A 26,647-nucleotide genomic window follows, 5' to 3' on the forward strand; every position below is an offset into this window, starting at 1 on the left:
GTAATTAGGGTAAAATGCATTTATGATTCTGCCCTGATGAGGAACTAATTTCATTAGAAAAGGAATCAGCATTCATAAGAATAAAAAAAGATTCCAGGGCATCAAAATGAGTTGATGTGACAGGGGTGGAAAGAAGCTCTTTAAACCTGTAAACCAGTGTTTCCCAAAGTGTGGTACGCGTACCCCCAGGGGTACGGGAACAGTTTAGATTGCAACAAACGAAATATTTTGCAACAAACGAAAATTCCAAAAAATTTTATTTAAGAATAAAGCTAGCCATGAAATTTTACGATTACGTATTTTTCTATTGGCTATTTTTCGCAGAGTTTACAGTTAATAATTAGTGGTATCAACAACCAGTTGTGATTTTTAACTTTTGTGCAATTTTTTTATAGTTAAAAATGTATTCATTTTTTTTTATTAGTAGTACACAGCGTTACTAAAAATTTAGAAAGGGTACACAAAAGTCATAAATTTGGGAAACATTGCTATAGACCATAATATTTTCGTATATGTTTGAAACGAATAAGGTTTTAATAAGCAATATTTTACCGTTTCAGCTTCTTCTGATTATTTATTTAAGATATATTAATATGTTTTAAAAAAATCTTACACTGAAACTGTAATTTTTTCTTCATCAAACAGTAACAAAAAAAATCCCTCAGGTTCATGTCCGTAAACTAAAAGTGGGCAAAAAATGTTTTGAAAAACTTATCTTGTTATTTAAACAAACAACGGAACTTAACTATCTTATCTATATTATATGTTACTGCATATAAAAGTTGGAAGGATAATTTTGGATTACTCTGTACGTTAAGATTACTTTGGTATCCAGTCTTTTTCAAGGTTAAACAAACGTACACTTTTGATGAAATTAAATAAAAATTATAATTTAACATCTAAACAAAACATGTGAGAACATACACAGTAAAAAAAAATGTAGAGTCTACACAAATGTTTTTTAGAATAAAAACTGTTTGAAGATAAATACGTATTTGTTCTGTTTTTAAACGTTACCCGCGCACTGCAAAAATTCCCGTTTTCTTACAAACTTTCTCCGTATTTTTGACGGCTTGAAGCTGCTTTTCATAAAAAATTTTTTTTCTCTGTTTTCCATAATGTTCCTGCATAAACGGATGCAATTTTTGCTGTGCAGTTTTGCTTACCATAGCATAAATTTACAACTTTCCAAATAATTATACGATTATTTTCTTTGCTCTTACTTTTCAGAAATTATTTTATTGTTTGGAACATCATCTAAATAAAATTGAGATTCGACTTCATTGTCGAATGGGATATTCTATCTGATTTTTATCTGCCTTTGGATATGATCTTTCGGTAAGTTAAATTGACAGACATTTTTATATAGGGTGAGCAAATGTAGTTTGAAACGTTTTTACACTTCAATATGATTTTATTAAGTAAGGCTTAAGATAACGACAATTTAAGATCTAGCTTAAAAACCAAACGCCAAGGCTACCGTGGCTCAGAAGACAGAGCACTCGGTTTCTTATGAGGTCTTGATCCGGATTCGAATACCAGCGATAAATGGTCATGCGACTCTGGTTGCACAAACTATGCTGACATAGTTACTTTGTAGAGTTTCGTTTTGTTAAAATAACAGTTTCTTTTATTTAAATAACCGAGTTTGTTTGTTAAAATAACAGTACTTATCTGCTTAAAAACAGGTGCCTGGTTTTAAATAACAGTATTTTCCTGTAAAATTAACGATTTTACGCAGGCATACCAGCTGAGAGTTTTTTTTTCAGTAAATTTAAAAGATTTTTTTACATTGTAAATTTTGAACACTGTACAGAAAAACGAAACATTTGGTTTCAAAACTAGTTAAAACTAAATTTATAAGTTTTATCAGAGAGACATGAAAAGAAAGCGAATCCAGTTTTTTGAATTTCGTTAAATATTTTAAAGAAGAATGAATATGCTTGGTTGTCGATTGTTTTAAGATAATTTATCTTATGGAAAATACTTAAATTTTAAAGTGAAGGAAAAAGGTGAAGAAAAAAAAATGGTTTAAATTTAGTTGGTTTTGGTGCAAATCAAGCGGCTTTCATTAATTTTGGCTAAAAATAACTAACCATGCCACTATATCTGTTTTCAATAGCTGAGAAGTATTTCTTCCAAAAAAAAATTTTTAATGAAAAAGAGTAAAGCATTTAATATAATTGTTAGAGAGGAACATATAAGAAAAATTAAACTCATTTAATTGTCTCAATACAACTTCCAAAACAACTCTTTGTTTGGGCGCAGAACTTGTTTTGTCAATAAACATCGAAACAGCTGCGTGTTTTCAAATTTCGGTTATTTGTGCTTTTTACGTTTTTAATTTGTATTTCGCATCTGCAAACATGCTAGTTATTTTGATAACTCAAAATAACTATTACTTAGTAATTTAATAATAAAAATTGCGACTTAAATGATTTTCATAACGAAAGCGTTGGGGAATTTTTTTTTTTACCTAGTTTTTGTTTTGTATTTATTTTAAACAAAAGTCACAAAGTAATCAATTCGGATATAGTAAAAATTGTATAACTTTTATTTTTGCATAAAAAAAGTTATCATATTGTCATACTTAAATTAGTGCGTTAAGTTTCTTATTAAAATGACTCGGAAGCTGAAATATTTGATATTCTGTGATAATAAGTTAAATGCATTATTTCTAAAAGTCCAGCTTTTAGATACCGTTGTCTAAATCAAAGCCTTTCTATCACAATATCATATAATAAATAAAATAAAAATTCTTACCATAACGTCACAAGCTAAATATGATATAATAATTATAATAATAATGAAACTGTTTTCAAAACTACCATAATGATTGTCTTTCTAAAACGTAAATATTGGAACATCTTCAGTTTACTCAACTACTTTTAGTTGGTAAACTTTATGAACACTCGATTTTTAATTGTTAGAGGTCATTTCCAACAGATCCGTTTTAGTCAGACACATGTCATTGGTTCCATTGTAAACATTTTAAGACAAGGAATTGTGGGACAGCACCAGTTTGAAATTTTTAAAAAATAATTTAGTTTTTGTTTGCTTTAAGATACTTTCAGTTTCTAGACGTTCTTGCAAAATAAATATTAATATTGAGATTTATTACCAAAATACTAACTGGAATACAAAGCTATCCAAATGAAATTTTTTAACTTCTTTTTTTTTCAAAAAAGAAAGTTCTTTTAACTTGATCCGAAATTTTCCGCACTAGCAACTCGACTTATTCTTTCTAATTTTCTTTCTTCTAAAAATTTAAACAAAGTATTTGATTTTTTGAAATCGAATAATCCTATCACAAAACCTTCAAAAGTCATTTCTTTTAAAAGGCAAAAAACAAGCTATAATAATTTTTCTTAAATTTTTCAAATTGGTACTTCCTTTTAAAACAAACCGAAAATTTTTTAAACTCTATAAAATCCAACATCATTTAAATCCTCCATTTTGTTTTAAGCAGTTCAGTTGCTGTTGTAAAAGACGCATTAACTTTGATGAGACTTTCTTATAAATATGTACATGTGAGGGTTTATCCTAAATTCGATTGAAATGTTAATTATGGATATGGAGTTTATTTTTATACAGTTCCTCATAAAAAATACATTAATATATCAATTACTCTTGCTTTAAAAATCGCTTCAACAATTCGTCTGCCGCTTTACATACATAAATTAGTACCATTTGTTCAGCTTCGTCAGTTTTGCACTAATTTTGATCTACAAAACAGCTATGAAGGCTATGATTGTTTTCATTCCTATATCACACATGTTGGTTGTCACGTGATTTTGTTGATAAACAGAGCTGTAAGCAACCACAGAAAGAGGTACGAAGAAAGTGGTGGTAGCGACGAACCCGCGTTCGTCCTTGGAGAAGGGCATTCTATAACTTGACGCTGGAAAGCGTGTCTCCGCCTTTCGCAATCGTCTCTTTGGGGTCCGATGCATGCTGCGTAGGCCATAGCATGGGGAATGTATGTTTGCTCCAGAACGCCTCTAAATAAGTGCGCCATTGGTCCATGAGCATATACTGGGACATCTTCACCTCCGTGGGTGTCCCATCTTCTCGGGACAGCACTTTGTTGCACATAATTCTTTTCCTCTGAAAGCATAATAATAATATAATGCATAAACGTGAATATATATAAATGGTGTTTTGTTATTACCACCCTTAAGAAGTATCTTTCTTTCCGACAGAACTAATCCGTCAAATGGATGATAATGGAGGGGGAATATTCTAAATATGCTTCTAATAATCTTCACAAAATTTCTTATTTATATACATATTTATATCAAATAAATTTTTATCATACAAATGTATATATCATATTTATATAAATTCACTGATAAACTGATGTCAGAAATATATTCTACACCGTAGAATCTTTCGAAACATGTAAAGTAAAAAGACGAATTCGAGTAATAAATATAGCGCACATTAGTTTAGAATTTCCATAGATTTTTTTTTCTGGCAAAATTATACCAATGCAATTCTCCTATCCTCATGTTTTGATAGGTAGTCTATGGTGATTTCTACGGCAGAGGGCACTGTATTATTTTCTTCAGAAGAACTTCTGGATTATTATCCCTTCTTTTAAAAATCTATATTATTCTAAAAAATGTTGCCATAATATTTACCAGGATCAAATGATAAATCTTACAAATGATAAAGAAGTTAAAGTGATACTTTTACTTTCTTATTTACTTTTATGTAAAAGAAAAACAAGGGTTTGAAAATATAGCCTCATTCAATTTACCTGTATCGATCAAATGATAAAATAAATGACAATAAGTTATCGGTGACTTTCCAACCGAAACTTTTCTTAATGTATTTCCGAGCATTTCTTTACGCTTTCTTCTTTATTGAAAATACCATCCACACATTTGTCTTTAGATTTTTGATAAATAACTTTATTTTTGTGCGATTTATCTGAAGAGAACTTTCCAGTATCAGCCAAATTGGTTTTCATTAGTTTAAACCAGCGATTCTCAACCACTGTACCGTGGCACTTTTGTGTGCTGCCAAATTCTTAAAATGCGCCTCAAAATATTAGAAATGATACTATAAAAATTATAATGCATTGTTTTTTATTACGACTAAAGTTTAAATTAAAGAAAAGTGTACATATATATATATACATTTTATAATTTATTCACGCTTTAACCGCGTGAACATCTTTGTCGGCGATTGTCTTGTCTCTGACAATCTTGAAATAAGTTAAAATAAGAAGGAAGTGTTTAAATTGTCTTTGACAAATTTAAAAAATGTTGAAATAAGTAGGAAATTTAATGATTATTAAAATTATTAATTAACAAAAAAAGCAAGCTAAATATTAACTTTCAAACTTAAATAACAGCTAATCATTAAACTAAGCTATGCAATTAATAGTTATAAAAACAAATTAGCTAAGGATAACTAACTAAAAAATAATAATTAACAAAAAAAACTAGTTAACAAGAAATCACAAAAAAATAATAATTAATGTTAAAAAAAACTAATAGTTAATAACTATAGAAAACAGGCTAACAGTTAATAACTAGCAAATAAATAACTGTTACTAACTAATAAAAAAATAGTCGAAAGAAGTAATTAATCCCTTAATAAACGTGTTTTTGTAGTACATATTATGTTATTTCACATTCAAAATTATTATCACAAACTATTTAACACAGTGTATTATAGGTAAACAACTTTTAAACTAATTTTTTTCATTGTGTGCCGTCAAATTTCGAAATCGTTAAAAGTGTGCCGCCCCCCAAAAAAGGGTGAGAATCACTGGTTTAAACAATAACAAAAGTAAATTTTTTTTTAAAAATATCTTAAAACAGGCCAATATACAGTACTGAACTATCCATCCAAAATTAGAAACTGCATAATTATATAACTTTACATTTTGAAGAAAAAAGATTTCTCAATCGTTCTGAAAAATCAAACTCTAATCTAATTAATTAATGCTTCTATCTGTGACTGATATTAAAGTCTAATGTGCAGCCGGATCATACTCTAACATCAAACGTTTGTTAGTGAAATAAAAAATTTAACCAAAAATCTAATACGGCAAGAAAAAAAAGCCCATAATATATATATATACATTTCTAATCTTTGTGAAACAATACCAAGTAAAAAATGCATGAATTTTTATTAAAATAAGAAGAAAAATTAAAATATTTCCAAAATCTTAAAAAAATCATAATGGAGGAGGGAGTAAAGTCATCAAAATCATCATCTTNTCTTGGCATTATCAAAATTGAAATTTTGCCAGTAATATATATTTTGAACTTGAAAATCTGGATTTTTATTCTTAATCAAAATTTTCAATGTATACGAAATATTAAGTATATGCATTTTAATTTAATGTTTGTTTTCGGTTTGTTTTAGGATCAAAAATAACAAAAAAATCAATGTTCGCTACAATGTAAAATATAATAAGACAATTGCAAAAGACAAAGATATGTTTTCAAGAACAGTAGTCAAAGACCAGTATTAGATATGTAAAACTGTCATATTTTTGCTCCTCATTTTATTAATGGAACATTCAAAATGCAGTCTTTTACAGTTATTCCTTTTATTTATAGAGTTATTTAGCCCTATCCCTTAGCATCTAGCAGGTAAACGCATCAATTCACAAGGAATTGAGGAATGCTCCAGAGAGTAAAATGATGAATTTCAATTAATGTCTTGATCACATAACACGCTAGATCTTAATCTGACAAAAGCACAGAGATCTAACACCGCCATGTCGGAATATCTCGAATTTGCGCGATTTACTGCTTAAACATTTGGTACAACTTGTCTCCAGTTATCTACTTGTAGCATCCTTGTCAAGGCGAGTTTCAGCTGTTTTGAGCGCCAAAGTTAGCGTAATGCATCAGTGAATCATAATGTTTTTACTCTTCAGTGTATAAGTGTATAATGAATAAACATTTTTAAGCATAATACAAACCTGTATTCATTCCCGTTAAATTTTCTCTTCCTGTGGGAAAATTATGGTTATATCCTGGTCCATTGGCGTATAATAGCGTAGTGTAAGGCATGCCGTCTACGTCCGAATCTCTATTATCAAGACCTGTAAAGAGCCACAACCATAGTTTATTGTAATTTTTATTTTCAAAAATAAAAAACTTTTTTTCCCCTCTTTTTCCACTTTTTATATTTAAAGAATAAACTATAGATTGTATAGATCAACTAAACTCTAACATGTTGTTACAAAATTACAGTATAAGTGATAAAAATATTTTAAGATTAAATATAGAGAAACCTAAAGCAAAAGTGAATTAAAAGCAGAAAAATAAGTTAGGTAATTGTTACTGTTACAACTTACAACTAAAGAATCATCATAAGATTTCTGAATTGTTTTGTATAATAAACTCGTATTCATTACAGTGACTATCAGTTATATTTTACATTATTTATTTATCATACTTATTTATCTTTATTTACTACATTTCTTCACTGTTATACTTTACATTCACAGAATAAATTAACTTGTGCGTGGGCCGGAATAGCCTGGTCAGTAGGGCGCTGGGCCCATGTCCGAGAGTTCATGGGCTCGAACCCCGCCGGCCGAAGACTCCTCCTGTAGTAAAGTGACTGATGCACGTTTAATCTGTCAAGTCGCAAAAGTCCTCCTTGTTCCCATAACAAATCAATGCCTCTGGGGGTACTGGATTGGAGATCGATCGTTCTCAGATTCAGGTCAAAATTACGATCTGTGGATGAATGAATGGATCTATGAATGGGTCCACCCTATAAACGGGTGTGACATACGGTGTGGCAGAAGTCGAATTCTTGTTCATAGATGGTGCCACTGGAAAACAAGAACAAACGCACCCCCTCTGCCTAAACAGGCATACGTCAACAACAACAACAAATTAATTTGTTTCAATGATTTTATTTTTTTAGTTTTAAATATTTTATTTTTCATTTAAAATATAAGGCATAATTTTTACATTCTGAATTTTCTTTAAAAAAATAATCATAATTCATTAAAAGACTAAACCGCAGCAGCCGAAAGAGGCAAATTAGGGCATGTTGCATTTCCACGTGCTATGGAAAGTTGGTGATTAACTCATGTCATTAACAGGGAAATCGGCATTCGTTTGAATAAAACAAGATTCCAGGGCATCAAGATGAACTGATCTGGCAAAGGTTGATGGAATCTTGGCATTATCAAAATTGAAATTTTGCCAGTCTAAGTACTGCATTCTATGATTTATCGAATTCTTGATGCTAGATACACATATCGTGTTACTTTATTCTAAATTTTAAGGCACTTCTTTCTTGTTCGATATAGCCAAGGTCACACTGACAAATTATATAGAAATGCGACGATTATCAATGCTAATCGGATCGTTTAAAGATCTTATCAGCATTAATAATCGCTATTTTTTAAAACTATTTTTTTTAAGTTAAAGTTTTGGGTAAAGAAAATATACAATTTTAGTCCTAGAAGATATTAATTTCTACACAATTTTTACAACTTTTTAAGCAAGTTTGAAGCTAAATTTTTTCATACCTTAGTGTAGGATAAAGAAAATCTACAGTGTCTAATTTTAAAGCCGCTAATGGTCTAAAAATATAAATTTTTAGACCATTGTTAATGGCCTTTTAGAAGTGTTTATTTTTGAGAATAAATAAATAAACAGCTCAGTACCTAATACAGGGTTACCCCTCTTCGGATATCCACCGAAAGAAAATACGTGGGAGTGGTCAGAGGTGACCACCATTAAAGTGTCTTCTGGTTTTGTCATTTCTAGAGCAACCATGACAGCGTCCTCTAGTGCTAGAGTATCCACCAGGGCACGATGGGCGTTGTTGAAATGATGAGAATGATCAATTCTTCCGCCTGTAAAAAAGAACATCATTTCCCAGGAAAGTTATTTTTAAAAGACACTCTCGAAATGTTGTATTTTATTATGAGTTTAATAATTCATAACAATACCTCATCATTCATTTAGTATCCATCTCTATACGGATTTAATGGCATGTAAATATTATTTTAATGGTCTCTTTTTTCTGTTTATTACATAAAATGTATAAAGATAAATTGAGCGAAACAGAAAAAAGGTTACACCATCAATAACTTTTGATCCAATGATGATCAGTTCTTTTTGTATAGAGCGTTAAATAAAAAACCGAACATCCTGACTAATTTTTGTGATAACGGATTTTCACGTACTATGAATCAATTTCAATTGTTCAATAACTTAACCTTGTTATTGTTGTTTCTAGTGACACTTGAACAAGCCAAGATCGCCAGCCATTGGCATTGTGAAGTCAGGAAGGTGCGCCTTTCGTTGGCAGGAAAGCACCGCTAGGGTAAAAGTGCAACTTAGATCAAAACCTCCTGGATAGATATCAGAACCATTTATTTGTAAGGCCACTACCACAGCTTGGACATAGATCTGAAGAATAAGGAAGTTTCTTCGGATCCATGAAACCACAATACTGCTCAGAAACCGATCATAGAACTTTCGATTCCATAGATTTTACGAGCACGTATATCGCATGCACTCGGTGGGTCCTAACGCTTTTGGAAGATCGAACACCGGCCCTTTCGGACCGAAGTCCGGTGTTTTAACCACTGGAATACCACAGCCCTGGACCTAACCTTAAATATACTTATTAATTAGTGAAGACGATATTTTTTAAGTTACGAAATCAATAATAAAACGCATTTATTCTGAATAACATGTCTTTTTTACGGATACGGATGTTCGACTTTTAAGATATTGTAGGTAGCCGTAATTTTGAAAATATGGCCCCAATAGTTTGGTTAGAACAAAGGTCGAAAGTATCAACCCCTAATTTTTTTTGCAAATTTCTACACATTTCGAGAACTTTTTAAGTCAATCGGAAAAATTTTGCATGCATTGAATTTTGCTCAAAAAATAATCTCTACTCTAATAATTATCTCTAATTACGATCTTTAATAATTATTTCTAACAATTATTTCATTACTTAATTTAATGATAAGATGAAAAAATATTTAATTGTAATACAAACAAATTTTTACATTTTTTTAAATAACGCAAATTTTAAATAATTATCAGAAGATTACAATTGCCAAAAGATATTCAGTGTGATTAGCTCTAATTACGCACAACACATATGTGTTACAAATCAATGAAGATAATTATTTGAGTTCGAAAAAACAGCTGTTAAAATATAACAAATTAATACATTCATAGCATTGCGCAAATATAATCATTAACATCATTAATTAATTCTAAAATAACTTTATTTAAAGCGTCTTAATTCAGTACTTAAATCATAGTTGACTTAACGTTATTATTTTTTTTTTAAATTCTGGATTTTGCAATTGAATATTTGTTTCTGATTAATAATAGATAAGTGATTATAATTTTATTTTCATCTGAAAAATGATAGGGAAAAGTTTTTAAATGGTTTTAATTAGTGTTTGTTTGATTATCATACTTTACATAAATGTTATTAATCTTACAGCAAAGCCAACTAAAACCTCATACGTGTGTGCTAAAATGAACTATTTATGTAATCTATAGTATTGGAATGCCTCTTAAGTTAATTAAATGACCTACCGATAACTTACACTAAAAATAATGCCGTTTCTTTTTGTAACACGAATACTGTTTATTTCTGATGTTTATTTTTTAAGATGTTTACTGAAAAGAAGACTTTTACTTATAAGATAAAATAGTGATGATAATACGAAAAATATTTAATTTTTATTTTCTGATGAAAATAAAAATTAAATATTTTGAGATGAGATTAAAAGGAAGTGCTTGGGAGTAAAAAACATTTTTCTGAGAAGTATGTTATTTTGAAAGATAGCCATCAAAGTACCTTCGACCATCAAAAAGTACCCTCTTGGATTTTTGCGAAGGATCTCAATGGCTTTCTTGGTCATTTCCGCTAAAGAGGGTTCTCCATCAGGGCCAGAGTCCCTGTCCACTTCGTAGGACATATGCCCGTGATTGAACAAGCCTGGAAATAAGGTGTAAACTTTATAAATCATAATGCAACTTATAATTTTTATAGTGTATTCACTATAAAATTTTCGGATCAATTTGTGGTAAAAAGTACTGGCATCCATCGTGCTGTACTTTTTACTGTAATTTGATCTTGAATTTTTTACAGTGCAGATCTATGCGTTTAATTTTGAATAAGATTTTTTAATATTATTGCTTTCATTTTTAATAAATGTAGCTAAAATTATAAATTTAGTTACACATATGCAAATTTTGACATATCCCGCTTATATAAACCAATTATAATTTTCAAATTTTACTAAATATTTGTACTAAACAAATTCCAGAGAACTGACTCATATCCCTATGTCATATAATTTGTCTACATCCTAATTTATCATCAATGGACTATATTCTCTAAATAATTGAATTTTATCATTTCTACACAAAATATGATTACTGCTATCATACGACTAAAACTTAACTCTCCTATTAAATCAATATGCTAAATGGAGTAACATACCACTCGAACGATTCTATAGTAAATACGGTGCACGTGATGCTACATGAATATGCTGAATATTTCTATTGTCTATAATACATTTACATTACAGGTTTTTCATCGTCGGATGATAGAATAAAATAAAATGGCCATACGTGCGTACCCAAGAGATAATCTGTTTTTGCTGGGTCCACTTTGTCGAAGTCTTCTTTTCTGTAAACGTACTCATAGTCTAGTTCTCGAGTCTTCTTATCCTTGAGCCATTCGTCGATGAGATTACGACCGTCTTCTCTCCGACCCATATCCGTTTGAATTTTAGGATCATTTTCTTTTCGAGGTAAGAAATGACGTCGACCCCCTCCCAATATAACCTGCAGAATAAGAAAAAATTGATATGCATCAAAAATAACCATGCAGTGAAACACATAGAATAATAAAAAATAAAGAACCAAATATTCAATAAAAATTTCAAATATATGTTTTTTCAACTATTAAAATATACGTTAAATGCGTACAAAATATTTATAGTCATGATCAGGAAACGTTTTAAAAATCAGGGAACGTTTTAAAAATTCTTCAGAACACAGCTTCTTTTGGGATTCTCTACACTGTAAAACTTACGGTATAAAGTACCGGCACTTTGGGTGAATTATCCGTAAAATCCGTTTTACTGTATAATCCTTTTTTACCATAAAATGTTAAACAGTAATTTTTACAGTAATATTTTTAATTAGAGTGATACAGCGATTTTATGGTAATTAATACTGTAAAACTTACGGTATCAGATTTTTTGTTCCCTTACATGTTGTGGTAAAAATAAATGTTACGGTAAAAAGTACTGGCACCCTGAGCACCAGTACTTTTTATCGTAATTTTATTCGGAATTCTTTATTGTGTAAGTAAGCAAAAATAGCAAGATGTAGTATATCGATATAAAACACAACTTACAAATAAATTTTGGTTTCGATTAAAATTTTAATATTTTCTTATTTCTAAATAATTGCTATTAATACTCAAAGAATGTCTTGAAGTTTTCTGAATGATTCAAATATTAAGAGAAATTTTTTTAAAAGTATCATAAATAAAGTCTTAAAAAATGTTTTTTTTTTTCAGGTTAGTCACGTGCCCCAAATGCCCTCGGCTGGATTGACTCCTAGATATGGTAAAAATTAACTGGAAAATTCAGATTTTGGAGATAATATCAGATTTTGGAGATAATATTACTTAGAACAAAAACTAATTTAAGTCGAGAGTCATTGGTCAATCCAGAGATGTCAACTTCCTCCGGACAGTGGATAAATATTTTCGAGTGGTAGAAGAATTTTAATGTATGATTCTTAGTTTGGTAAATTCAAATTATAGTTTTTTTTTTTCATTATACTAAGTAATTCAAAGAGTTATTTGATTCACTATTTTGCTACAGTTATGTCGTGGTGGGCATCTTAAAAAATAGGTAATATTACCTGGAAGTTTGCAAATTTCAGCTCTACCGTTTTTTAAAATATTTTGCTAAATCCGGAGCAGTTGGTATCTCTGTTATCAATTGATTTGATTCGATTATTGGGTTATAAAGTTTGTGAACTGACATGAAAAGAATAAATTTACAACCAGATAAGAGATATCAACTTTAGATAAAATCTGCTTACATGGTCTCCGACGGTAATTTTTTTGGGGACCACAGATTGATTAGGTGTGACATTGTGTCACGTAATCACAAGTTTTTTTTAACTAGATTGTGACCTAAAAATTAGGCCGTCCCCTGACCCCTCTCCTGTGACGCCTCACTGTCTGTCGACCTTCACGCCTGTGACCTTCGGCAGCCTTTGATGTCAACACATGGAAGATGGTCCGTTATGGTCACAGTTAGTGCATAATTATGATTTTATTTTTGCCGGTTCATCAGTTCACTTCGGTTCTCCTTTTATACATGATTCTGCGGCATTTTAGGTACTTTAACTTCGATCTTCAAGCTGTTTATATAAATACCGCCCATTTTTGGAGCAGGTAGGCATTCGAATTAATTTCCATATCGTAACTCTACGATCCCTTAATAGGGATTTTTCTTTCTTCCACCCCCCGTGGGTGCTTTCGCTATCCGGCTGTGATAGCATTCTCCTTCGCCATGGCTTTTGTTGGTGTTTCTTCCTTTGGTTTTTGAAGTAAATGGGAACTTTCATTCTAAAAAAAAAAAGGATGAATAAGCGTAGTGGATCCCGTATCCCGTGTGTCCTGGTGTTCTTCTTTGACAAGATGTCCTCCAGTCCAGCCTAGCCTGAGATTGTGATGGTGATATCTCTGTATCTCGAGTAATTGATGATGGGTTCTACAAAGTGGATGTTGTGAAATTTATTAAACCGTGCTGTGTCCCTACTTCAAATAGATGTTGTGATTCCCCCATTGTGTGTGTCTAGAACATTCGTCAGCAAATAAAAAATAAAAAGGATATGTTTCAGTCGTAACAAGAACTCATTTCTTCTGTCATTTTTTAAAAGATCATTAGTCATTTTTTAAAGATGGGCAGCTTGAAGTAAATCTGCAACAGGTATGTTGGAACTCAATCACCATGATGTATGTTTTTGTTTGTAAAATGTTTTTTTATTTTTAAGGGTTATTGTTAGTACAATTTTTTAAGCAAATTTTCCACTATATTAATAGTCACGCGCTATGATAAAATTGTTACCGATGACTTTGTTCTTTCGTTTTGCACAACCTCTTAACGATAGTAGTAATTAATTTAGTCAAAAAATTTCCTCAACTTAATCATTCGTTTTAATCCCTCTTTTATACTTGAATAAGATGAAAGCATCGTTTTTTTTAATGTTTTTTTCTTATATTTCTTTGTTCTGAGAAGTAATAATTAGAATTATTTGCATGAGTTATTTTAATGCTAGCGATCGTCACTGGACTTGAAGCTGTCCTGTATGAAAGTGACTATACCAACGTTTAGATACTTACTAGCAGTCACAGCCCGATTTAACACTTGAGCAACTGGACCCGCACTGGAGACAAAGCAAGTATTTCTATTATGAACAAATTAAAGCTCATCTCACATCAACATGACATTCATATCCATTAGGGTCCCTTCACAGGAAAATCACACACATCTAAACTTCACATCTAAAGGAATGAAATAACAAGAAGGCTTACTAAGGAAGTTATCCCTTCCTTTCTTCTACAGAGATGACTCACTTAGAGATTTACAAAATTGGAAAGCCTGGTTGTCACTGGTATAAGTGGTAGGAAACCGGGGCTATCTCTAACACTTCCTTGCAACACCAACACCAGCCTCTCATGTCTCGCCAGCGGCCACATTAAGTGCCTACTGTATTCTAAGGGCAGAAAGATCTCTTAACTGCTTTGGACATCTATTGTTCCCCCCTACTGGTTATTGATTTCATGCTTGTCAATGGATTCACAGACCTGGTCATCAGACCAGACTGGGTTTTCCTCAGGCTGACTCCGTCAGACCAGACTGGAGATTAGTAATAGAAACAACTATTATTTAAACGCTTATAAATTTTATTATTTTATATCTACCAACAAAAGTGAAGATATTAAAAAAAGTGATAAAATCCGCTTACATTGATGTTTCTGCCAGGAGAGTTTTCGACGAGTTGGCGAGCTATGTCCTTACAAGAGTTCCTTGCCTCTGGAGGTATTTTATCGTCACTCTCCCAATATCTACTCGCCGAGTGACCATACATAGCAGCAGGTGTAGCATGCGTCACACGAGTTGTTGTGACAAGACCAGTGGATTTTCCTGAAAATATTGAATTTCTTTACTCCATTGATTCTACAATATTAAATGTAGTAAGAATAAAAAAATTAGAAATAACTAGAGTCATTTAATAAAATTAAATTTTTAAGATGTCGGATAAAAACGTAAGTGCTTCTATAGTACAATAAAAAAAGAACTATTTTAAATATTTGTTGAAATTATACACAAAGAACAAGCTTTTTTCGTTAAGTATGAGGCAATTTTAGCCGAAGTGTAAATGAAAAATACTGTAGTTTTGGTTTAAAGAAGAAAAGCCTTGCTCAAAATTTGAATGACCCTAATTTTCAGCTGAACCAATAAAATTTAAGATTATAGCTTTTTATGTATCCAGTTCAATTTGGTCATAATTTTCACAGTCACATTTATGCTAAAAATTTATTTTAACTATTTTTATATAGTTTTCTACATTTTATTGAGTAACACAGTACATAAATTTTTATGCCAGTATTTTAAATACAACTAGGAGGCTTTGCNTTTATGTATCCAGTTCAATTTGGTCATAATTTTCACAGTCACATTTATGCTAAAAATTTATTTTAACTATTTTTATATAGTTTTCTACATTTTATTGAGTAACACAGTACTTAAATTTTTATGCCATTATTTTAAATACAATTATTTATCTTCCTAGTCTCACAAATTTTTGTATTCATTTGTTTTCCATCACAAGAAGTTTTTTTAAACTCTTCTTATGGAATGAAGATAATTTAATGCTTTTAAAAACAAAGACCTGCTCTGAAGTTGAAATCTAATATCAAAACTATACTCTGTTCAACACTTGAAGTAACTTACCAGGTGATATAGTCTTTAAAAATATTATGCACTGGGCAAAATGCAATTCAATTAAATAATCAACTCCGTACTTTATAATAAATCAACGAAATATTATATGCCAGAAATATGTGATGTATCGAAATTTTTTAAATATTGTGATAACAATATTTTAAAATGTCTTCTCATGACATTTTGTAAATAAATTGTCTTGTGATAAATGCATCATCGACAGCGAGGAATATCGAATAAGATAATATTGCGATTAATTACAAAAATGACATTTAGCAAATATGACATCTTGAAAGTTGAAAAATTCACTTGGGTAACGAAAATATTTGAGCAATATATCAATGTAAATTAGTTAACCTGAAAAATATCGTGATATATCATAAAATATTGATATTTATTAACGCGATATAAAAATCTAAATATCGCCTGCGCTTTTAAATTTGGAAGTTTAAGTTCAAAATTTAACTATGCCAAAACGTTGTCTGTCTAATCCGCTTTAATCCATAATTTTTATGATATTTACAATATGCTAAAAGCAGTATATACTTAAAATATTAATCCCTAGATCTAAATTTACTCTTTAAATAACAAAGTAACGAAAAGTATTTTATAAAAGCTCACGATTATATAATATTCTATTTGTTCAAAATTAGAAGGGTTATGAATAACAAGCTCAGTTTTACGAACTATTCTCTAAAGCAAATATTTGCATTTAAGTAGTAAGATAAAGAGTGCGATAGCATAATATGGTTGCGCTCGCATGTATTAAAGAACGATAAATGCAACTGTGTTATAATGAATAAGTTTTGTGAAAATAATAAACATTAGAGCTTCCACTTTAAAAGAACGGAAGAATTTTCAATTATTTCAACGAGTTTCAAACAATAGATGAGGTGCAGTAAGATTGCTCCGGGCAATGTTTTACATTTATCGAGCGTCAGAATATCTTTTAAATGAAATCTTTTGTTGCCATTTCCATTCTCTTAATAGTTCCTATCAGCCATTGCTTAGCAATTATTATCGCCTGCACTTTAAATCTCAGTTCACTTTAAAAGCACTGATTGGTCATTAATCCAAGCGCGACGACAGCGACATGGTGCGGAGAGAAACGATAATAGGTGTCAGCAGATTAGCTGAAACGAATATCAAATGTGGTATTAATTTGATTAGATTGTTCGATTTCTGTGCAGCGAATGTCTTTTTCTATAATTGAGTTGGGAGTCGGTGATGGCGTTAACTTGTTTAATTGTTGAATCCTGTCTGGTACTTGTTCACATCGATATTTACTTGTCTGACAACAATAGAGCGATTTTAAACTTTGTAGTGAATATTAGTTGTTGCATGCTGATGTAAGAGCATAAGTTAAATATGGATTTGTAATTTTTCAATATTGTAGTTTGAAAAAGTATTTAGGATAGGCGCAAAAATAAATACAGTCACTAGATATTTTTTCTAGTGGCTGTAGCTCGAAGGACTCCTAAGAATGATATATTTTATGCAAAAACTAAGACTTGAAAAAAGAATTGAAAAAGACGTTCTATAGAGTTTCAAAAAATTTTGCAAACAAATCATCGAAAACTACATTTAACTTGTTTGTTTTACCAACCATTGTACAAGAATTTCTGAGATTTTAAAGAAGTTAGATTACTATTCTGTCAAAAAAAGGTTTCAGACAAACAAATCAGTTTTCTACTGTCAACAAAACAAAATTTTAAAAATTTCAAGATTATATTCATGATTAAAACAGTTTGTCCGTTAAAAAAATCTTTCGTCTCTTACATTGGTTGAAAAGGTATTTTCCACCTTAGCAAGTAAAATATACCGATGAATGTGTTTCCTGAAATGAAATTATTTTTTAGGATCTTCGTAAAATATAATATTAAGAGTTTCAGATGAATATGTATATATATATATGGGTGATTCCTTTTAAACATGACATTTCAGACCAAAACATTTCTTCAAATTTAAAGTCTTCAAAATAATCTAAAAAATTTTTTGTATACTTCTTTAGTTACATTTATTAATCTCTTACAGACAGCAGTGTAGCTTATTGACATTTGCTCGAGAAAAAAAAAATAAAATAGAAATTCACCAAATCTTGAATGCCAGGAAAATGACGTATTAGCTTAGAAGTTTAAAAAGCAGTCATTTTAAGTGAATAGTAAGCAACTCAAGTTAAGCCTTTGTGCTAGATGGACCATAAATTGCTTAAATTAATTCTTTTTATCCACTATAGGAAGAATCAATTTTTTTTGTTACTGATGCGTGCAGAATAAAATTGTGTATAATAATCAATCATTAAATAAATAAATAACTTTGATTACATCCAACCATATTAGAATCATACATAAACTTGGTATTAGGTTAATATTTGCTTTTCCCCCTTTCAGTATTAGCAGTTAAAAAAAATTCTGGTAACACTTCAATGTCCTGGAATTCATAAGTCAGGAAAATGACAGCCAGGATAATGACAAATTCGCCATTTTATGGCATATAACTTGACTTTAATTTAATATTTTGGCCTAAGACGTTTACATTCTGCAGAAAACAACAGGATTTCTTAAAATAACTCAGATAAATCTATATAGTTTTATGCTATTAATGATTTCAAGAAGCCATGAAAATGACAACACAAAAACCTACTGATCTTGAAAAAATTTTTGAAATAGATTTTGAACCAAAAATTTGGTTCCTTATTCATGCAACAAGACATGTTCATATAGGAGGGTATCTAATCAATCTATTAACATAAGATATTGATTGCTGGCACTATCTATTTTGGTTATAAACCACTAAATAAAAGTAGCCAGGAAAATGACAGATTTTCTTGGGACAAATAAATTATTGTCAGAAAAAATTATTTTAAACGAAGTTTTTGTAAATAATACCCTCTGCGTATATTCTAGAAATGCTTACACCGGTTGAGATAAAAAAAATTAGATATTGAAAAATTTATAGGAAGTTTTGAAGCTAGTTATTATTGGAAAAACATTGTTTGGGACATGCCAGGAAAATGACATTTTGAAGTTCAATTAAACTTTTTAACTATACAAAACAATCAATGCTAGTGCAAATTCATTTTAAAATGATAACAGCAATGCAATTTATAAATTGTTTTAAAGAAAAGTTCTTTTAGTATTATAGTATTAGATCTTGGAGCAAGGGACAGTGAATTGTCATATTTCGTGAGAATCACCCATATATATATATATATATATATATATATATATTTGAAACGAATGACAGACCTCTTTCAGTTGCCCCTTCTGCTTCTGTATTGGTTTTCTTGTACAGGTATATGTTCTTGTAAAAGGATGCACACAACAGTTACGTTTTTCAGTTTAATGTAATTAGAGAATTGGTTTAATTAACAGCTGTACTCATTGGGAGAAACGAATTAATCAAACAATAAATTCCTTACTGTCTGATATAAGTAGTTTCAGTTGCTAATAGCAGCAGCATGTAAGCTTTTGTACTAACATAAAGCAATGACAAAATTCCATCCAGCTTTCTCATATTTTTACGATGCAGAAAAATTGTTTTAAGTTGACCACTTGTGCAACAGCAATTTAATGGTTTGCTTGATATCCGATCAATTATTAATGACGGATTTAAATTGTTTTTACCAGTTGGTACTTGATCTTTATGATCGATTTTGGCATGTAATCAACTTACCTAGTTTTATTTTACTAGTAAAAACAGATTTGAATTAAGACAAAGACTTACGATCTAAGTTTTTGACAACACAATTGATACGAAATTTTCCACCGGTAATTTGTAACAGATCTTGGAAGTAACATGTTATTTTTTTTTAAAATATAGATACGATTTTATAACAGATACGAATCTATAACAGATATAAAATAATTTTTTGCGAAGTTACTAGCCATCACTAAATATAACATCATCTCTTGTAGTTCAGAAATTATATTTCCTAATTACTTTTTGCTTCTTGTAGAACACAAAGGAGGTGATTTATAGAATGCAATTCTGTCAAATTTACTGTACTGTGTGGTAATAATATTTTGGGTAAACTACCCCCATCACAATTTTGGTAAATAAAACTAAAACCTACGGCATTATTGGTTCATATGGTTATAATTTGACGCAAATTTTGGTTTTCTAAATTGTTTGGTCTTTATTACCATACATTCAGTAAAAAACACAAATCTGAAACCTAAATTTAACCGAATAAATGGGTTTTACGCCATAATATAAAGTATCATGATAAAATTATAAAATTTTACAGCGTTTACCAAATTTTATCACATATTATAAAACCATATGTAATTGTTAATTCTACATTCATTACTAAAAAACTTTGGTGAAAATTACTGAGCTTTCGGTATTTTCATAGACCATAAACACGGTAAATTTTACCATATTCTGGGTTGTTTTGACTATTCTTTTTATCTTAGTGTAAGTTGAACCATACAATCATTCTTCCTAAACTTAATTTCACGAAACTTTGGTTCAACATAAACAGAATTAAGTTTAACGCCTTAGTAAGGTTGCATCATCTTGTTTCATTTCAAATATCCCATATTATGGTTCTTGTGGAGATCAAATCTTCAATGTTGACACAATTTACTTTGCTGCGTGTTTCATTTTTGATATATAAACTAGTGCTAAAATCTAAATGAAATCAAAATTGGTCAAAGAATGAAACTAAATTGTGAAAAGAGCTGTGGATGGTTGTGTAAAGTTTCCTAAAGCAATTTTTATAAAAATTTTTGAGCAATTCTTTAAAAAAAAATCAGTAATAAAATTATAAGCATAAAAAAATAATAAGACGTCATAAGAAAGTTGGGTTCTGAAGAATGATTCGTAGTATCTTAAAAACATTCATAATTAGATTCATGAAAAGATATAACGGAACTCTTCCAACTTAATTTTAAGGTGTGTGACAAGTATTTTTATATTAGTTGTTGACAGCCATTAAATTAAGATGGAGCTTTTATTAATTAATATCATGTTTCAGTGATAAAAGTGCTTATTTAATGTATTGAACCAAACCTGCCATCTTTCGTAACCAAGGATCAAGAAAAGTTGCTGTTTCCAGCTTATTTGACTTCAGAATAGTTTTTGTAATTAGTCACAGTTCTGATACGCATAGGAATTTACCAAAACAATTTGTCTGAAGCCATTTTAATTGCAGTTTATTACTTTTTGCCAATACCATTCCTTGTAGTTTTAAAACAGCTTTTGATAAATATCAAAGATTGTTTGCCAAAATTAAAAGTTATTATTCATTAATTAGGGAATGATAAATAGGGGAGAGTGAGGTCAATTGTAGCAGGGTACGATTGTAACAGAGCAAAAATTTCGAGTGTCGGGTTCTAGATTTGGTTCCTAGGTGGCGCACAAGGTGTATTTAATAAATCTACATGTACACCCCTGATGGCAACCATTTTTATGTACTTTTGAAAGAGTTACATCACAAAAGATATTTTCACGCTACGTAAGTACTTTTTTTGGTATTAGAATATTATATTGTAACAAAGTAATTTTGTTTAAACAAATAAAAATTATTAACCGAATATGTAAGTGGACACCTTAATTAACATTTCAAAAAAAAAAAAGATTAGTTTTGCTAATTAACTAGCATTGTTTTTAACAAATGAAGCTGAAATGGCGTCTTGGGGACAATTGTAACAATAAGTAAAGGGACGATTGTAACAGCTGAAAATAAATAATCTTATGTTTACAAACCATTACTTAACTCTTTAAGAACCACCAATAGTTTCCTATATCATTTATATTATGTTGCATGTGCATTATTTTATTTGTCACCTTTCACAGCATAAATTAAAATTTTTAACCCCTTAAAGTTAAAAGTTTAACCCTTTAGGTCTCTGCTCATTATTATTTTTACTCCTAAAATATCACTACTATTTTGATCAATAAAAAAATATATCACAACTATGATAATATGTATAATTAACTATGTTTTAGTTGAATTTATGAACTGTTACAATTGACCCCGTAAGTGGGGACAATTGTAACAAGTGCACGACTGTCAAAAATTGTTAATAACTAATATAATAACATTTAAAATAAGGTATTTTTTTTTTTTTCTAGTAGAGGATAGTCTACTTTACTCGTCTGTCAATTAATACTAATAATATATTGGATTTTTGCTAGTTAAAAATAGTTAAGTAAAAAATGTTACAATTGACCCCACTCTCCCCTACCTATACAGTTGCTTCAAATCAACTGCAAAATACAAATTTTATGGGTATATTCGATTATCTCTAACCGTTTCTCTAAGTAAGTGTAAATTAGTTTTCTCAGTGCAAATTTCGCCTAAATTTCAAAATCTTCAATTTCATTTAAGTAATGTGAAGTTCTACGTTTACATCCTCTTGTAGAAATATTAGTTTTAAAATTAGATTTCAAATTTTGCAAGGCATAGCTGGGCGAAAATTAGTAATCTCCCTTGGAATATCATATTTCATGAAAAAAATAAAGGTTTGAATTTTATAATTTGCTATAAACTTACATTTTATAATATTTCTGTATTCTTATGTAGTGTAAAAATAAGAAAAAAAAGTTACTTCGTTAGTCGGGATGAAAGTTTGATGCGAAATCAGCTTTAATTTAATGCTGAAGTTCATATTTTCCAACTAACAACTAATCTTTTATTAAAGTCGAGTACCGAAGGCATTGATTAAATTTAGTTGAGTGTTACATTTTCACTCAATGAAACAAAATTTCTTAATCATTGTTTGAAGACGAAGAATTCTTAGGGCATATTTTAATATTTAAGTAGGTATTAAAATGAAGTAAGTAATAGAAAAGAAAGAGGCTGTGTTAAATGAAAATATTTAGCTCAAGTATAATGCAATTTTTACAGTTCAATGCAAAAACTTTCAGACTAAAGTGGAAATTTTGCCTTTATGTCGAGGAATTAGCTTTGAACATATTTTCTTAGAAATTTATTGAAAGATTAAAGTCTACCACTTTCTTCTTAATAAGTATAATTTAGTACGGAATATTATATAGAAACGGTTAATTAATTTTTTTTGTCAGAAATGGTACCCTTTTCTAGAACAAAATTGGGCTCAAACTAAACCGCTCTAATGAGAAAGTTTTCAATTTTCCGTACAGAAATGAGTTTTATATTGTTATTTTTCAATTTTTTTTCATTGTTTTATTTGTTTATTTTATTAACTAAAGATCTTACGATTAAAGATGTTGGCAGATGAAACTAAGTATTTTAAAATTAAAAAAAAAATCAATGTACGATTGTATATTGATACACTACTATATATTGTAACGATATAAGTACCTAACCAACATACAAAAACAATCTAATTTACTGTACGAAAGAGAGGTTAAGAGTGCCCTGAGATAAAAAGTATGGTCAAAACTACTAGAATATGGTAAAGTTTACCGTTATTCTGGCTTTTTCTGAAACACCAAAAGCTCGGTTATTTTTGCCGAAGCGTTTTGGTAATTATGTTGGTAAAATTAACAATAAAATCTTGTTTTATGATAAGTGATATAATATTAAAAATGTGGTAAAATTTGGTTGTTTTATCATATCTTACAGCATGGCTTAAAAATCATTTATTCGGTTAAATTTATGTTTCAGCTTTGTATTTTTTTACTAAATGTATGGTAACAAGAACTATAATTTTTGAAATCAAAAGTTACTGTATACCATATGAACGGAAAAATTACCAAACGACCGGTTTAAACACCATATATTTTGGGTTTTTTTAAACCAGAAACATCATTACTATACAGTACGGTAATTTCACCAGAATCTTTTTTCTGCATGTGTAAGAAGGTAGGAAAAAATATTTCAGATTAAAAAATAAAACGAGTTTATCATGACGAAAGATTACAAGAAATAAAACAATATATCATTAAGTTTACAGTTCTGAAATCGCTATATGTTTTGATCAAAATAAACTTTTTTGAATAGAATAAATAAATTTGTATCAAATATATACAATGTGTTTTGAATATAAATTTTGAATGTAGATATAAATTTGTCTCATATAAAAACAATGCGTTTTGAGCATAAATTTTGAATGCAGGTTTTAAAACTTTATTCCAAAAGATACCTAGAGGCTTTGAGGAAAGAAATGCATGTAACATATATCTATGCAATATAATCCTATAAATAATATAAATGAATATAAAAAATCTACAAAAACCTAAAAAATTTACTTAAAACATATTTATAAAATATGTATTCACATTCTCGAAGGAAAAAAAAAACTTTTTTTGCTTAAATTACATTATATTAAAGGATTCCATTTAAAATATTATTTATTTTTAAAGTTAGAATGTTTTTAAACTCATCTTTGCTTGGACTATTTAATTATGTAACTAATCCTCTTATGTTCCTTTGTCAAGTATGATACTCATTTGTTTGTTTGTCAGAAAATTAAAGTTATTCTCACCTTTCTAAACTAAGAGAACTTTGCATTAAAATTTTCTAATTATAGCTCTTACATGCTCCCTGAGTAGCAAACTATTTCTTTTTTTAAATATTAATCTTAAATAAAGATTTCAACTATAATTTATTAAAAAACAACATTTTAGAAACCATAAAGGAAAAAAAAATCCTAAATTGTATTGTTTGTTAAAAAAGTAATATTCTTTGTTAATAATAAGTTTGTTAAGTTATAATTCTGTGCGTTAAAATAAATCTTTTTTAGCGCAATTTTGTGTGCTAGTTAAAAGTAAGAGATTATTACATGATGTAATCAGAAACAGTATGAAATTAGTGATAAGAGGAGGTTTTACCTCCTCTGCTTGCTGCTGCTTACCAACCCCCACAAACACTTCGCAATTAATTTAGTTTCTTGACAAGAGACAGATTTATAAATCAAAATTAAAAATTATTTTATTATAGGATTATAAAAAAACTCAAATTAATCACTTGATTATAATTTTGTTTACTTGATAAAACATTTTTGCTTAAAATTTGGTTATTACACTGAGAAAAAAAGTATAGTCAAAACTGCCAAAATATGAGAATATATGGTTTTTGGCTCTGTGTTTTGGCGGCTACCAAAAAGCACTTAATTTTTATTGAAGTTCCTTGGTAATGACTTTTGATAAAAGCAATAATAAAATATGGCTTCATTATTATGCCTTCCGTTTACTGAACTTTATTTTGCCGAATTCGATTTACTGGAATCATTTTATATTTTGAAAAATTTCTTTGATCTTTCAAGTATCTCGCCTTTTCCAATCTTTGGAAATCTATTCTAATCTAATCTTTTGCCCTTTTGGGTTCCAGCTAAACTCTTCCCACCTGTTTCAGATCACTTTTTTTTACTATCCTGTTTAACCTTGTTCCTTTGTCCTGGTTGGTTGAACCATTTTGTACGTCCTTATCTCTTTTTATTTTTCTAAAGTCATTTGGTGTTTAAATCCTAGGGAAGGTTTTGTTTAGACAACCGAAGCTATAGTACGCCCATTTCTGAACTTTATTCGGGCTTTAGTTTTTCACTTTATTTTTACTTAACACAAAGTACACCTTATCACCTTGGGCAGCTATTTTAGTTTTAAACTCTTAATTTATAAAACAATCAAATTCAAAAACATAATAATAGCAAAGCAGTATAAGAAAAAAAATGTTACAAATAAATATCTTTAAATTAGGGATATAAAAATATTTTACAAAAAATCAATACTTTTATGACTTTTTTTAATTTTAAACTGATGACAACCAAGAAGAATGTGGAAATTAATATGATTCTACTATGTGTTTTTCCGCTCAATAAAAATTGTACCAACAACAAATTTAAATCTGTAAAACCATCAATCGATTTTTATATATGTAGTTATTACTAATCGAAATATTAAAATGATAATTAAATTTGAGTTATTTTATTTAAAACAGTAGTAAGAAAATCTGTAGAAAATATTTAACCCGATTAGTTTACTTAAAATGTATTATATTTTACTCAAAATTTTTAAGTTTCTTTTTTTTTTAACTATAACTGTTTAAGTAATTATATTTAGAGATGTACCCATGGAATTAGATTGAGAACAATTAAATTAATATAGCATATTGTAACAAATTAAGATATTTTATTATTAAAAATTAAGATATTTTAAGGTTCGAAGAGTTCATACTAAAATAGAAAACAGCATACAAGTGTTGATAAATCTGGAAATTCCCCTTTCAAATTAATTCGTCTGAAATAAATTTAATTTTAACTTTACAGCAAACGTTTTTAAAAACTCCCCTACACCTTCATTTGAAAGAATGTTCTCGAAGAAATTTTATTCGAGAATAGTTTAACCACCTTTTATAACCCCACTCTTTCTGAAGTTGAAATCTTTTATGGCCACTCGCCTTTTCATTTAGCCTCTGTTCAACTCATTCATTATCGTCTGCATTTTAAAGTGTCGTTGTTCCTTAAGGGGATGATTAGGTACACTGTTCCATCGTCTGGAGTGTCGTCTGGGGAGACACGTTAATTGCTTTAGAAGATCTGACAAAGAAGTGACTAAACATAGCTTAATGTAATTTAATTGTTCAACTTCATTATACGACGTTCGTAAATTTTTGGATTCGGAAAGAAGAAGATTAAATGTCAGGTAATATGTTCTCTAACTATCGAGATTTATATATATACAGTCAAACCCCGCTATTGT

The 26,647-nt window shown here is 29.5% G+C and overlaps 1 protein-coding gene across 1 annotated transcript in view; it reads right to left on the bottom strand.

Moving 5' to 3' along the window:
* Positions 1-3,248: 3,248 nt before the first annotated feature.
* Positions 3,249-26,647, bottom strand: part of LOC107438694 (alkaline phosphatase) — a 178,373-nt gene continuing 154,974 nt past the window's right edge. Inside the window, exons 4-9 of the mRNA XM_021144908.3 lie at positions 15,039-15,217; positions 11,621-11,828; positions 10,831-10,971; positions 8,660-8,851; positions 6,950-7,072; positions 3,249-4,107 (exon numbers count right to left, since the gene is read on the bottom strand). Of these exons, the coding sequence (XP_021000567.1) occupies positions 3,785-4,107; positions 6,950-7,072; positions 8,660-8,851; positions 10,831-10,971; positions 11,621-11,828; positions 15,039-15,217 (1,166 nt within the window). The 3' untranslated portion in view covers positions 3,249-3,784. The remainder of the gene's footprint in view (positions 4,108-6,949; positions 7,073-8,659; positions 8,852-10,830; positions 10,972-11,620; positions 11,829-15,038; positions 15,218-26,647) is intronic.

This window comes from Parasteatoda tepidariorum, chromosome 6, assembly GCF_043381705.1.
Source record: "Parasteatoda tepidariorum isolate YZ-2023 chromosome 6, CAS_Ptep_4.0, whole genome shotgun sequence".
NCBI classification, from domain to species: domain Eukaryota; kingdom Metazoa; phylum Arthropoda; class Arachnida; order Araneae; family Theridiidae; genus Parasteatoda; species Parasteatoda tepidariorum.